Source organism: Struthio camelus, chromosome 4, assembly GCF_040807025.1.
Source record: "Struthio camelus isolate bStrCam1 chromosome 4, bStrCam1.hap1, whole genome shotgun sequence".
In the NCBI taxonomy this organism is placed as follows: Eukaryota; Metazoa; Chordata; class Aves; order Struthioniformes; family Struthionidae; genus Struthio; species Struthio camelus.
The window spans coordinates 1,347,537-1,361,665 of NC_090945.1; the positions used below are offsets into that span (position 1 = coordinate 1,347,537).

At 46.5% G+C, this 14,129-nt stretch overlaps 1 protein-coding gene across 24 annotated transcripts in view; it reads right to left on the reverse strand.

Annotated features, from left to right (window-relative positions):
• Positions 1 to 14,129, reverse strand: part of ADGRL3 (adhesion G protein-coupled receptor L3) — a 439,175-nt gene that overhangs the window by 18,370 nt on the left and 406,676 nt on the right. For 3 of the 24 annotated variants that reach the window (XM_068941059.1, XM_068941060.1, XM_068941064.1), the window contains 2 exons: positions 4,508 to 4,636; positions 1,150 to 1,167 (listed from right to left, as the gene is read on the reverse strand). The exons of 13 other annotated variants lie outside the window; for them this stretch is intronic. In XM_068941059.1, the coding sequence (XP_068797160.1) occupies positions 1,150 to 1,167; positions 4,508 to 4,636 (147 nt within the window). Of the gene's footprint in view, positions 1 to 1,115; positions 1,168 to 2,721; positions 3,485 to 4,507; positions 4,637 to 14,129 lie in introns of those variants that run through there. 8 more of the 24 variants (XM_068941076.1, XM_068941078.1, XM_068941079.1 and 5 more) reach the window with 4 other exon arrangements.

Genomic DNA, 14,129 nt, shown 5'->3' on the forward strand with positions numbered 1-14,129 from the left:
GTTGGTTAAACCACCATGCTTTTTTTTTTTTTTTTTTTTTTTTTTTGCATTACTGGCCTCCTAAGAATGACCACAAACATGAGAATGCATGAAATTCTCCCAATTTTCAGCTAAGGGCTTCTGGTGCTGCCCAAAACCGTAAGCAACTCTGCACAAGCGGTGCTGGCAAGCTGAGGAGCCGTTAGCTGACAATTTAAGATGGACGATTGCTCGCATCAGTGAGGAAAACGCTGGGCTGGTTGCTAGCGCACCTTCTGAAAATACAGGATTCGGTCTATATCTGCGATGTAGCACTTGTCGGCGACTGGGAAGCGCTGCTGCCGCCTTTGTTCTCACTCTGCGCGAAACGCCCTGAAAAACGTCTTCTGCGTTTTGGATTTCGGATGCTTAGGGGGCGTTTGCAGTATCGCGGGTTTCCCAACAAACAAGGAAGCTACACGTAACGTCAAGCAGCCATCACAGACATAGAGCAAAGCCGTTTATTTTCACATTGGAAGGTCTCCAAACGAGCCACGATGTTTGGGGAGAAATGAAAACACGAGTTTTTTTCAGAAGGTGGGATGCAATGAGTGACAACAGGGTCTGTCTGATGGTCGTGCTGAGTAACTCGTGCATCGGGGCGCTGCGCTCTACTTCTGCCGCCAATGCACAGAAAAGGAGGCTGGTAGCTACTGGGGGGGAAAAAAAAGAAAGGAAAAAAAGGAAAAAAAAAAAAGGAAAAAAAAAAAAAGGGATGCATTGCACTTGAAAACAGAGTGGGTTCGGTAATGAAATACGCCATATAAAAATGCTATGACCTCGCAAATAAAAATGCTAACTTCTAAAAACGATTTCAACTCATAAGCACAATTACATGAGAAACTACTTTGGGAAAACGATACCACGAAAACGAGAAATAAACAAAGACAGCATCATCTAATCTTATCTCTCTCTCTCTCTCTCCATATATGTACACATACATATATATATATACACACACATACACACACACGCATATAAACATATGTATAGTCATATGCTTCTTATTCTTTTGATTTCAAAACTGTGAGATGAATTTCCTTTATTAACTACATCGTCTATACGTGATGCAATAAAAGTGAACTAAAAAAAATTACATTTGATATGCAATGTTTAGCTTTACTCCCATACTTGTCTCTCTGTAGGGCTCTAAACGACAGCATGAAGAAAAGGAAAGAAAAAACAACAAGTAAGCTTACAGCGACAGTAGGAGAAACATGAGTAAAAAGCAAATCGATGATATGCAGAAAAGAGAGTTAACGGAAATAATTTCCACTGCCCAGAATACATGAATTTGTTACAAGGTTTATTTCAGGTTAAAAATATTGACATTTTAGACAGAAAATTATTTTATGCACAATATTAAATAGACTACATTTTTATTTAAAAAAAAATCACATTCAAAACTTTTTCCAATGCCGTTATAAAATGTTCAGAGTGCAACACAAATCAAGCAAGAATGCCTGGAAATTTAGAAAAGTCTAGCGCTGGTAACGGTCATGCTTCAAAAGACAGGTACTGTCAGTGTCATTTCCATAGTCTTAAAATGAATGGCTTTACTTACTGTTAGTTATAATAACCCCTGGCAGTTGAAATTGAAATCCATTTCCTTGCTAAAATGTTTTGCCGTCCATCCTTTGCAACAGTGCTTTGTAAGAGTATGACTTTGCTCATCACGGGGCTGCTGGCATTTGCAAACTTTTGCAAAGAAGCCTTGCTTTTCCTTTCTCTCTTTAACCAAACACATGGAAAACTACATGGGCTTTGCAAACAAAGGTGAGAAAAAACAGCAGCTCAAATAATGGCATCTCTAAATGAAGCTATTGAGAAGGAAGGGCTTTAAAAGACAAAAGAAAAGAAAAGAAAAAGAGCCAGAGATGAAGATGGAGAGCCATTAACTTCCCACTTCGCCTTGGTTTGTGGTGCGCTGTCGTTTAAACAGAGCCGGTTATGTGATTTCCTTCTTCTCTTAAAATTAGTTTTAGTGACAGTAGTTAGGCACTTTGGAGAAACTCGAGCGTCCAAGAGAGCGAGCGAGCGAGCACGCGTCCAGGAGCGAGCACTCGGCCGGGGCAGCAGGGCTTTGGTGGACTGCCGGGCTTCTCCCCTACCTTCTCCTCAGTCCTCTACGCTCTGGCCCGCTGAAGAAACGCGGGTTACCGCCAACAAGCCGGTGGTAGGTGGCGGTGCAAAAACCCCAGAGCCTTAGGAATGCACGATGAGTTAGTTGGGCGACGTTAGCTAAGGTGTCCTCATCGCACGCTGTGCCCAGCCAAGGCACACCCGGAGACGGCGACAGCGTCTGCTTTTGCAATGCACTATTACTGCTTTAGCCTGACCGCTGGAGCAGCACCCTTACATCCCACAGAACCTGCAAGGCCTTCAGCACCCATTATTTTTGCTAACCTCAGCTTCCTCAGCGGGCTCTCCCGTTTTTCACCGTTTGCCCAGCAAATGTTTGTTCAGGGACAATAACCAGTTGGGAAAGCAACGGCTATACCACCTCTAGGCTCATTAATAACCTTGCAGCCTCCCAAAAATAATGGGTCTGATTCTGCTCCCTCGGAAGTCAATGGCAAATCTCCAGTGGCTTAGGTGGGATCAGTGCATCTCTACAACAGTGGGTCCTGTTTTCTTTAATCTCCAGGGGATGAAGCCAGGGCAGGTTTCTCCATTATCCACCTGGCTGGGCTGCATCGAATAGCAATTTAAAATCAACACCACTGTTTGTGGAATAATATGCTATTAAGTCAGCTAATTCTATCAAAGCCTGGTGTTAAAAATCAGAGGAACACAAGATTATTAAAATGCACATACAACCTTTTTTTTTTTTTTTAATATCACATTTCAGCCCAAATCATCTTTGTTCGATGGAGATACACGGACTTCAAAATGAGGACTTATCTCAAGCCAAATGCTGACCCAGCATTACCGGCTGCCACTGGATTGGAAAGCCCCACAGCATGTTAAGCATATGCTAATTCTATAACACAAGGCACTCTATTTAACAGGTAATAATCTCACTGCTTTGTTACTTCTCGATCAAGAAATCTCAGTATTGCCATGCAGGAAACTATGCAGAATACCAAAAGCTGGGTTCAACATTTGCGACATCCTTAAGTTCTTAACGTTCAGAGCATTTAACGCTTATCCGTCGTCCCTTTTAGAAAGCATTAACGGCATCAAATTTATTGCACAAAGTTAGCATAGTGTAGGAAAATTAGGAACAGCAAAAAGGTCAAATACAGAAGCTTTCCCTGCGCTTTGAATGAAGATACCCTCGTGATACAGTTCAACATCTATTTCTCCTGTAAACAACACGGTGCATGCATGGCACAAGGGGACGTTTTACTGCTTGCATTACAACCATCGTTACTTCGCCTTTTCTGGACACCTTAACTGGGGGCGGACAGCTGGCGGAGCGCCGACATTTCCGAAAACCCTCGCATCTGCAGGCGGCGTGGCTCTGTAAGGATTTCAAGCGAGCCCCCCCAAAATAAAGCGGAAGAGGCAGACACCAGCAGGCGCGAGCTGGGAGAGCTCCACAGTCCCCAGCCGTGCCTCCAGGCTCTGTCAAATAGATCTGTCCGTCTATAATAAAAGCATCGGGACATTAGTTGACAAACACGGCCTACTCGAGCGACCAGAGCAAAAACCAACGTTTGGGTCCCAAGAGACCGACTGCTGCGGTTGGAGCCTGCCAGTTAGGTACAACTGGCTCTAGCTATTTGCTTTATATTGCTGCAAGGAGGATATGACAAGAGCTTGTGGTTTCCCTACAGCTTTTTTCCTCCTCCTATTTGCTTTCTAGTGGCACATATAAAATGCATTCATGCGAAAGGCAAAACATTTCTTACAACCTCTAAACTCTGCTCTTTGGAACCACCCTACACTCCTTGCTTCAGATCCCCCTTCTTTTTTCTCCCTAGAGATCAAGGGTATTTTTGTCTTGTTTGGCTTTTTCCTTGCCCAACCTCCAGCAGACATGCTGGTGCGCTGCTGAGCACATCTCCCCTCGCCATTTCAAGCACAGAGTAGCATTGGTGTCAAAGGCCATTGTAGCTTCACTTACCTTCAGAGGTGTTCCTGGTTCTGAAATGAATGATTTAACAAGGAAAACGTGCTGACAACAGAGAGATAAATGGATACGGCTGACAAAATACATACAAAAGACCAAAACAATAGAAAACCAAGGAGATTAAAAGAAAACTCAAAATCACTATGCATGCTTTGAGTGGTACCGATGAAGGTCTCTCAAAGTGGACTTGATCGCTCATGGAAAAAAAGCCCACAGAAAATGGAGAAAATGTACTGAAATGAAAGGAGCGGAGGGGACCATTTTCGTGCCCAGTTCCAAAAAAATAAAGAGTGTGTGCGTGGCGGGGAGGGGGAAATAAAGGAAGAGAAAAGAAAAAAGAAAAAATGGGCCAAAATAAGCCACAGAAAATGGAATTCTCACTAGAAAAATTAGAGAGAAACTCCAGCACACCTTGTGCGTTGTACATGCTGACGGAAGGGTTGTTATAGACCGCCGATTCCCCAAGCAATGTATTATAAGGGTTGTTAGTGCCATGAGGACGAAGCAGAGCATTGGTTATAAGATGATTAGCCATGGCTCCTGGAGCAGCCCGATAGAAAGACAGAGAAAAAACAAAACAAAACAAAACAAAAGGTCAATCAGGCAAATGTGGCATAAAAAAAAGGGAAAAAGAACATTCAGAATGACAACAGTTGAAACAGTCCTGATTACAAGCAGCCAGCTAATTAGACTCGAAAACTGTACGCCACTAAAGCAGCACAGATGTTACTGACAACGCACAAATCCAAACTGATGCAAAAGAAAATGGATCGGAAAAGCTGAAAAGCTACACTGAGGGTGGCTCCCCCGTCAGTCGCTCAGCGCGTAAGCAAGGCTATGCCCACATGCTTGCTACAAATACACGGAGGGAGATGGCAGCCTACGCGAATGGGGGCAAAACTCTCCAGGAAGTGCCAAATGAAGAAAAATAATAATTTACAAAAAAAAAAAAAAAAAAAAGGACTAACATAAAACAGCACATTCAATTCCCACTACGGACTAGGATCTGTTGTCTTAGTCTCTTGAAACGTGTCCAAACTCGGGAAAAAAAAAAAAACAAATTAAAAAGAAAAGATGGAAGATGGAGGCTCTCCTAAGGCTCTCGGCGCTTATCGCAGGACTCTTCTTCAGGCAGCGCTTTTTGGTTTCTAACGGGGGCGAGCTGAACTTCAGATACTGCTCTTCAAAACGACTCGCTACCCCCTCGAGCGTGTTGACAACGTCCCAAGAAGCGCGAGCGCTGCAGCTCCTAGGGGCGATCAGGAGCGGGAGCTGGTCGTGGAGAGGTCCGCGTCCCCGGGCTCCCCCCTTCCCCGGAAAACACCTCTTCCCCACCCCGCTCCCAGCCGCCTTGGCCGTCAGCAAAAGGATCAGGAAGCAAGCAAAAGCCCTGATAACCCCTTGTCCCGTGAAATCTACTCTGGATACGAAGAGGCAACCACCTCAGAAACTCGCCCCGGGGGCAAGTCCCTCTTTTGCTGGTCATCACCTAAAGCGGCAATATTCGAGGACACACTGTTTTTTACTGCTTGGACTAAACCCTTAGCAGGAAACTTTTCCAGCAAGCCTTTGGCGGGGCAGCTAGGACTAGCCAGGCTCGGGCTCTCGGATGCCAAAGAAAGAGGGAAGGAGCCCAGAGAGGGGTAGGAGAGAGCAGACCATTGCCCTCAGTCTCCCGCTTACCCTCCACCAGCCCTTCGCGCCCAAACACACGTGGCATTAGCAGGTAACTCAGCCTTTTGAGCACAGAAAAAAGTAGGAAGCGGCGCTGCATTAGGACTGCATGCCAGGAGGACTCCTAGCCACATGCAGCTCGGAAAAATGCTGTTTTCTCTCACCTGGTATTTTTGGCTATAGTGGTGTAAAGCAAGATGAGCTGTGTGTTTGGAAATAAGGAAACAAATCTGTCTCCTGTAAGAAAACATCATACGAACACTTAACTAAGCAACCTTGAACGTAACCAGCAGGCAAATGAGTCAATACTATCTTTCTGGTAGCGTATTTACCCACCAATCTCATGTACAGGTGGGATGAGGGACTAGAGAAACCAATTACCTTCTTGCACTAGCTTTATACTGGCACTAGAACTAAGTCCATAAAAACTGTTCCTGCTTTTACCTCCCTTTTAAACAAGTCAGGCCATAAAAGACCCAAAAAGGGACTCAGCTTCTATACAGGTAACAGGAATGCCCATAGTTAACGCCAGTCATCACTTTAGGAGTGATATAATCCTCACATTCAGGATTTAACCCAATCTCTAAGTCACGTTTGCTACAGAGGAGAAGACTATGCCCGCCGCACAGTTTTGAACGTCTTTCCTTGAAGCATCTTCAAACAGCTACTGCCAGAAAGAGAATCTCATGTTATAGAGCCCCGGTCCGACCTTTTCTAGCAATCCCCAGCACATGGGGCTCTTCCGACTATATCTTTAGCTAATTAATCAGCCTCATCTTTTTCCTCTCCTTAAGAGTTTACACTTCCAGGCGCGAGAAAGGTTTCTGCTGGCTTTCACCACCCTCAAACCATTTCTCAGGGACGACCCAAAGGGCGACAAGTCGTGGCGGGTTTCAGTGGGCAGGTGTCTGCCCAGGCCACCGACCAGCACCGCTGCTCCAGCCCGAACCGTCAGGGTGACTCCACGGTACCTGGCCACGGGGGACTCAAAGTCAACTTTGATGGTCCCAGATTATGTAACACGTAGGCCAGCCTCCCCGGTGAAAGTCATGGATAATTAAACCAAAGTTTAGTACATGCTAAAACTGAGCTACATTGGCAGCAAACAGGCTCTGATGGACAGTATGAACTAGAGACTTTCTGGCAGCTTTTAAAGCAAACACGTGATTCTGACAATAAACTTGGCAAAATGCTGAAAACTCAGAATAAGTCATTTTTTCCCTCTCTCAGGTACATAACAGGATGCTTAGTCCTAAGGAAACCACCACCCATTACCATATGCAGATGCTGAGCACAAATTAGCATCTTCTGCCTTCCTCTCCCTTTATTTCTGAGGGCATCAATTTTTAAATTTAATGATCAAAATGCCTCTTTGGAGTAATTCTCTTGATGTAAATGCAAAGCTGCCTCACTGATACCACTTGCAGCTGCTGAGCTGGGGCCCTAGCGATACAGCTGGCTCTGCAGCGGGTTCCCATCAGGGTGGACCTGCCATGGCGAAGCTGTGCGAGTCAGAAAACGTAACCTTCAGCCTCTTAAAAAGAAACTGATGCATACCTTACTTACACTGATTAATTTGGACTCATTTCTCCTAATCTCCTTTAGAGATGCAACACTCGCAGTCTCCAAGCATGCGGAGAGAGAAGTGCTGCATCCAGGCTCCGAAGAGCTTATAATTAAAGCTTTAGACAAAACTACAGTAATACAAACGAATCCCCGTTATCAGTTTCTCTTTCCCATGAGGGAGAAAGCCTAAAAGGTACCACCAGCCATGCGTTTAAGTTATCACCCTGCCTCCTTCGTAACACTTTATCATTTCCATAGCAACCAAGGGGGCTATGAGGAGCAGAGGATTAGGTGTGCAGATGAGGCATGAGTTGAAGGAGCAGGTGAACCAACAAACAGTGACCCCCGTTTGCACGAAAACAGCCTCGGTAATAAACAATGAGCAAAGCCCATTACAAAAAAATATCTATTTCCAAAAAATACCACGAGAGAAATTGGGGCTTGGGCTCCTCTCGAGCCCCCGGCCAGCACTGACGACGGGAGAGATGGCAAATAGCGACGTTGCGTCCAGAGAAAGGTGGCAACATGCCACAGCCCGATGCCCCTTGATCCCTGCCGGCTAAGGTCAAAGCACGTCTGTGGGCTTACGAGCAAGAAAGAACAGGGCTGCGCGTGCAGACTGCGGGCCCCGAGTCTGCTTGCTGCCCACGTGCTCTCGTGACGTGACCCTGGGCGGCCGTCGGGCTCATTGCTGGCAATCTGCCTCACATCCTCGGCAAGAAGCAGTTGTTGATCGCTTGTTGTTATTCATTCACTTACGGCCAGATCCTCAGCTCTCTACGGCATGACACCAATTTCTCCCAGCAAGTCATACAGCCTGGCATCTTCCTTGCTTAGCTACGTTTCAGCAGTAACGTTCACCACAAAACCCCTTCTGTAGAGTCCTGAAGCACCTGAGTCCAGGCCACGTTCCCAAACACATTCTCTGTTTGCTTGGTTACAGTGATGGGCTTTTAAATTCAGCTGCATTGACGCACCTTGGGTTCTGCTGGCCCAAGTTACGCTCACCCACTGTGTCCTCTCACCCGCAAGTGTGTGTGTGTGTGTATGCACACAAACCTCTGGAGTAGGAGAAAAGATGGGGCTTCAACCACAAAGGTGCACCAAGGCAACTCCTTGTTCGATGCGACGAGCTCAGCAGAAGCAGTGCCCATATTTAACAGCAGCAGTTGCACCTCTGAAAAATACCCACTACGACCACACTGGCATAACTACAGCCCCGTGCATATAGGTCTCCACGTTTCTTCCACCAACGTTCAACCACAGATTAAGGTTCAGCACAAAACGCAGCTACCAGGCCAGCTCTGAAACTCAAAACTGGATTCGAATTCCAGTTTCAGGCAACGTCAGCGCTCAGATCTAGGTTTCCTGGTGCTGGACTTCCTCAAGGGAAGGATTTACAGACTGCGATTACCAGGAGAAAGATACCGTGCTCTTACCAAAGGCAAGCAACAGGTAAGCAACATCCAGAAAATAACTTACGCCAGCTTATTTAGCCCTTTTGTGCTTGCGGGCACCCAAAAAGTCTTTCTTTTTTTTTTAAGGAAGAAAGAAACAATAATAAAAAACACATTGCTATGTTTCTGGCCAACTTCAGTCTTTCTCTTTTCTCCCCGCTTTGGCCAGGGAACAAAACGATCGGTACTCATTCGTTTTTCACTACTACTCCCTTCCCACGCTGATATGTTAGCGCCGTGCTCCCAGCCAGCTCTGCCTCGACGTCCCCAGCTCGGCTTTCTGTCCACAGCTGTCGTTAATCGAGTACCTCAACTTCTCATGGTCTATATATTCAACCTCAGATCGCCTTCATGGAGAAGCAAGAGCTGGAGAGAATACGGATCAGTCCCCTGAAGGTACCAAGGTGCCCGGGCTTTTGGGGAGCACAGCCGACCGTTTTCACCTGGACATCAAACTATACATCTAGACATGAATCCTTTCCCAAGTGTCCACACAAAAAACAAACAAAAAATAATAATTAAAAAACCACTGCTGTCTTGCGCTAACCGTAGTAAATAACTCATCTCCTGAACTGTAATGTTATTGAAATAGCCTTGCAACATTGATTTCAGCTTGTAAATTCTGGCCAGTTCTGTATATCGCTTAGCATTACCTTATTTACTTGATTTTATTCCCTGAAAAAGAAAAAACATACAGCGTAGGACTGTATCAGGCCAAAGCTCCAGTCTTCTTTGTAACTTCTTTTATGGGCATTCAGTAGTAACATTTACCGTGTTACAGGCAGATTTTTCAAGTATTTAAAGAACCCTGGTTTTCCGCATGTTCTCTTGCATTTATTCCAATGATTAATGCAATCATGGAAAGTCAAATCAGACACATTTGCTGAAGGATAACAGGTACTTTCAGCGTTTTCCTGGTGCCCTCCAACCAATGCTCTGACGTTTAGATTTATCAAGCTGTATTCGTATAATAGCCAACAGGAGCCAGTTAATAAACTTCAATAAACCTCCCTATTAAATTTCTCTCAAACAGGCTCGTTGTCACTCGTAGCATCTAATCTATTCATTGAGAAGCTATTAATACTGACTGCAGCAAAATGGAATTTCAGCAAATGAGACCGTTAAGCTCTGGGCCATCTTCGGAAATGAAACATCCCAAGATTTTATGCAGAGACGGGGAGGGAAAGCGGTTTGTTTCCCCCTCCCTCCTTTTCCTTCTTTTCTCACGCAACAATTTAAGATGACAAGCCTCCGCTGGATTATAATCTGCGGGCCACCTTCAAACCACACCAACGCTGCTCTACACCAACGGATAAACGTCCGAGCTGCTATCGGCGATCTGGATTGTCGCCGCTTCTCGGTTCGAGGTTTTATGGCTCCGCTCCTGTTATTTATACGGCTGTGCCCCTGGTTCGGGGACTTGCTCAGATTAATGCCTTGCAATTTTGACAGTAAGGTGCACAGAGCCTGGCTTTCAAACAAGCTCGGGACCTACATCCCAGAGCCTTATTTCTCAGCCCTGAAATACGAGGCTCAATTTTTCAGGAGAGCTCAGCTCACTGGGATGCCATAAGCTTGCGAAACCCGGCCATTAACCAGCACGACAAGCTGCAGAGCGGCGACCCCCGGCAAAGCAGCCGTGCTGTCTGCCTTCCTCCTTGCCAGTCGTCATATTAAGATTGCTCTGCAGCAGTACTCTGCTGGCTCTAATACTCCCCAAAGCCTGCTCCGATTTCAGAAATTGCCTTGCCCTTACTTTTCCTCTTTAAATTTGATCCACCTAATGGCTGAACTTCCAATTATTTGGCTGTCAATCCTCAAATCAAAGCCACTTCATAATATCTCCCAGCGGAAGAATTCCACGTCACTCGCCGAAATCACCGCAACAAATCTCAGCTAACTTAGTCCCAGGCAGCAGAGAAACAAAACAAACCAGAAGACAGTCGACAGTGGGATTCAGTTTGCACGTAGTCAGAGCTGAATTCCCTAAGTTTTGATCCTTGATGCCAAAAAGCCATAATTTTCCTGGCATAAACTGTATGGCTGATTGGAGAAAGAAAAAAAAAAAAAAAGGGAAAAAGAAAAAAAAGAAAAGCAAGCTGAGGCAATTTCTAGTCCAAAAAGATATCGCGTTTCCTTTCCCAACAAGAACAAAGAGGCAATATCCATCTGCTCTCATCTACCTGAAATTACTCTATAATTTGTAGGTGATCATTTCGAGATGGTTCATTTCCAGGTCGCTGTTGCTGGTGCTTTTTGCGGCTAAGCAAGAGCCGTGCACCGGCCAGCTCAGCAACGGGGAGCGAGGGCTGGTATTAAGCACAGTGACCTCTTGGCACTTTCAAAAAAGGTAGGCTATGGGGAAAAGTGCCCTTCCTTGGATTTAAACAAGCCGTTGGCTGATGAAGTAAGTCTTTCCCACTGGCAGAGGGTGGTCTCTGCACGGCCACAGAGGCTGTAGCCCTGACGGGGCCACGATGGGATCCTCTTCAGAAATGCTCCACATCCACCACTCCCCTCCAGAAAACCCCGAGCATCGCTGAGCACAAAGCTGCTAACCTTTAAGAGGTTTAGGTAGCCGAACGTACCCTTTGGGGCCCGTGGGGAGTGCCCTCGGGGTCTCCAGTGGGCAGCTCAGATCTGAGCAGATGCTCCTCTGGCGTGGGGCCTCATCCCCAGCCGCGTGGTGGTGGGACTCACTTGAGCAAAGTGTCTGTAGTCTTTAGTCACTTTACCCTTGTGCTGTTCAGCCCTCAGAAAAAAAGAAGGCAAAGGGTTTTTGCACCCAGAGATATTTGAACGGGTTGCCCTTAGCTAGCTGCCGATGCGCTCAGGAGGCAGCAAGGCAATCGCAGGCATGCTGAACATCTGGGGCATCTGCTGCACCGAACCTGGCTACCAGAGTGCCACAACAGCGATTAGAGTAAAAAAAAAAACAAAAAAAGAGCAACCTGGCAAACTTTAAAATGTGTTTAAAAACTGCACTGGCCACCGTTAACGCTGCCTGCCAACTTCTGTGTTCGTACAGCCGCATCATCCTAATTTAAAATTAAAAATTAAAAAAAAAAAGAAGGAAATCGTCTCTGTGAGAGACATGCGACATGAAAACTGCCTGACTTCACAGGAGAAACAGTGACACTGCCTGCTGCCAACTGCAAAAGGAAAACAAATGGAAAGAAAACAGAGAAAATATTTATTTTCTAGTATCTTTAAGCTGCAAGAAGAGCCCTAGGTGCTACTCCGAGCGGATAAGAGCTGTTTAGGCAGACTGCGATACATCAGCTGATGGCGCCCTCTGAATATCCTATTGAGATAAGAAGGGGAGTTCACACCTCTCCCAGGGCGCTGCTGCTTTGCTAGGCATTGCAGCAGAAAAGCGCAGCAGCAACCCGACTGCTGCGCTGGCCACGTAAGCACGTCACGGACAGAACGAGCATCTCGAGAAAGACCGACCCAGGACGGCAGCAACGCTCCTCCGGTCCAAATTTCTCCCTCAGTGCTGCATCGCCTGGGGACGCCCAGGTGACGAGCGTCCGGCCACCCACCCGCCCTCCCTGGAGATGCCCACGCCGAAACGTCTTCCTCTAGAAGCAGAGGTGTGCCCAGCAGGTCTAGCCACCACTCGCAGCAGAGATGCACGAAGGTGGGAAGAGCATGGCACGCTTTCTTGGAGCTGGCCCGCAGCAAGGCCCCATTTCCCCCATTACACGTGCGTCACAGCAGCACGCAAACTCTCATTTTGCCTCTCCCAGACACACGGGCTGAAGACTTAATTTCAAGATGAAGGTCCTGACAAGTGCAGTGGGCCCGTCTGCACTGGACAGCTTGGACCCAGCAGCCTCCAGGTACCAAGGGGACTGTGGTACGGCCGCGGTGGTCTTCTACCAAACGGAGCGTTTCATGTTTGCTGCGATCTCCAAAAAGCTGCTTTCTAAAAATTCTGGATAGTATGACCACCTGAAGACAATTTAAAACTTCACCCACCCTCCCCAAAACACACACAGTCGTCCCTGCTGAGTTAACAGCACAGATAAGGTTTCAGCGCGGAAATCACAGCTTAATTATATTTTGGGGTGGGTGGGAGGAATTTGATGGGAGATTTCATTTAGGAAACAATCAGGTCTCAGTTGGGTTAGAAATCAGGATATTAATGTTCTTCATTTTAATTTTCCTCTCTGACTCAGATTCCCACTGTTTGAATTTGAGCTCAATTTGTTCTGTTCATTATAAAGAAATCCACATGAATTTGACATTAAACTGATTATCTCTGAAAACAGTAGCAGTAATTTCCCTTTTTCCTGTATACGTTTCAGATTATGTCTTTGTGGCTGACAGAAAAACGCAGAGGAGAAATAATGAAGCAATGGGAAATCAAGTGCTCTTTCTAGCGTGCTACTCAGAAGCGGAGACATGCAATGACATTTATCCATCTGGGAAGCGAAAGCAAGGGGCAGGAACAAAGGATATCCTCATTGACTCTTCCTGTTCCTATGTGTTGGCTGGGAAGAAGCAGGGGGCGAACATGGCTCTCCCAGCTGGAAAGACTATCTGGAGTGCTAACACTGGGGCTCTGCCAGGTCTATCTGGTGAGGTTTCTGGCCTTTGTATTCACCCCACACCTGCGGTTTGCTAACGAGTGCCCGTGCATGCACGTCCTTGTGAACAGCCTCTTATGGCTACAAGGAAAAAAAAAATCATATTTAAGACTCACCACTGAGCAGTAAGGCGTTTGCCTGCAATGCCAGAGCTCCTGGGCCCCAATCCTGCACCAGCTGTCAAGGTCCTGAAGGCACCAAGAGGCATTACTCGCCCCGAGCAGCCTCACGTGAGACCCGCACCCAGTCCCAGCCCACGGCCCAGGGCACCCAGTCCTTGCCTGGGGTGCGTCGCTGGAGGTACGCCCGTTTCCCGGACGAGCTTGTCTCCAGCCCTATGTCCGACCCCACTATTTCCCCAAAGACAAAATCCATTAAGATATGGTAAATGTTTACCACCTATTGATATATATTGTTAATTTGAATGGATACACACAGCTCCAGCCATGCATTTTCCTATAGCAAACAGTATTTGATATCAGTGATAAGCTGCATTTTTCATCCGCTGCTTACTAGCCTCACCAAAACAAGGCACACTTGCTTCTTTAGCAGATAACTTCCGCCTTTCCTTTGAAAAAAACATCAACTTCCCCAGCTTGAAAACCTGGATGTGCCTAATGATGCTCAGGAGGTGGGCACCGGGGTGTACCGAGAGCTCAGGCACACGCCGAGCCTTCGGAGCCCGGCAATGGTCACTCTTAGTGGTCTGCTGCAATCTGCTCCTCTCAAACTCAACACGGT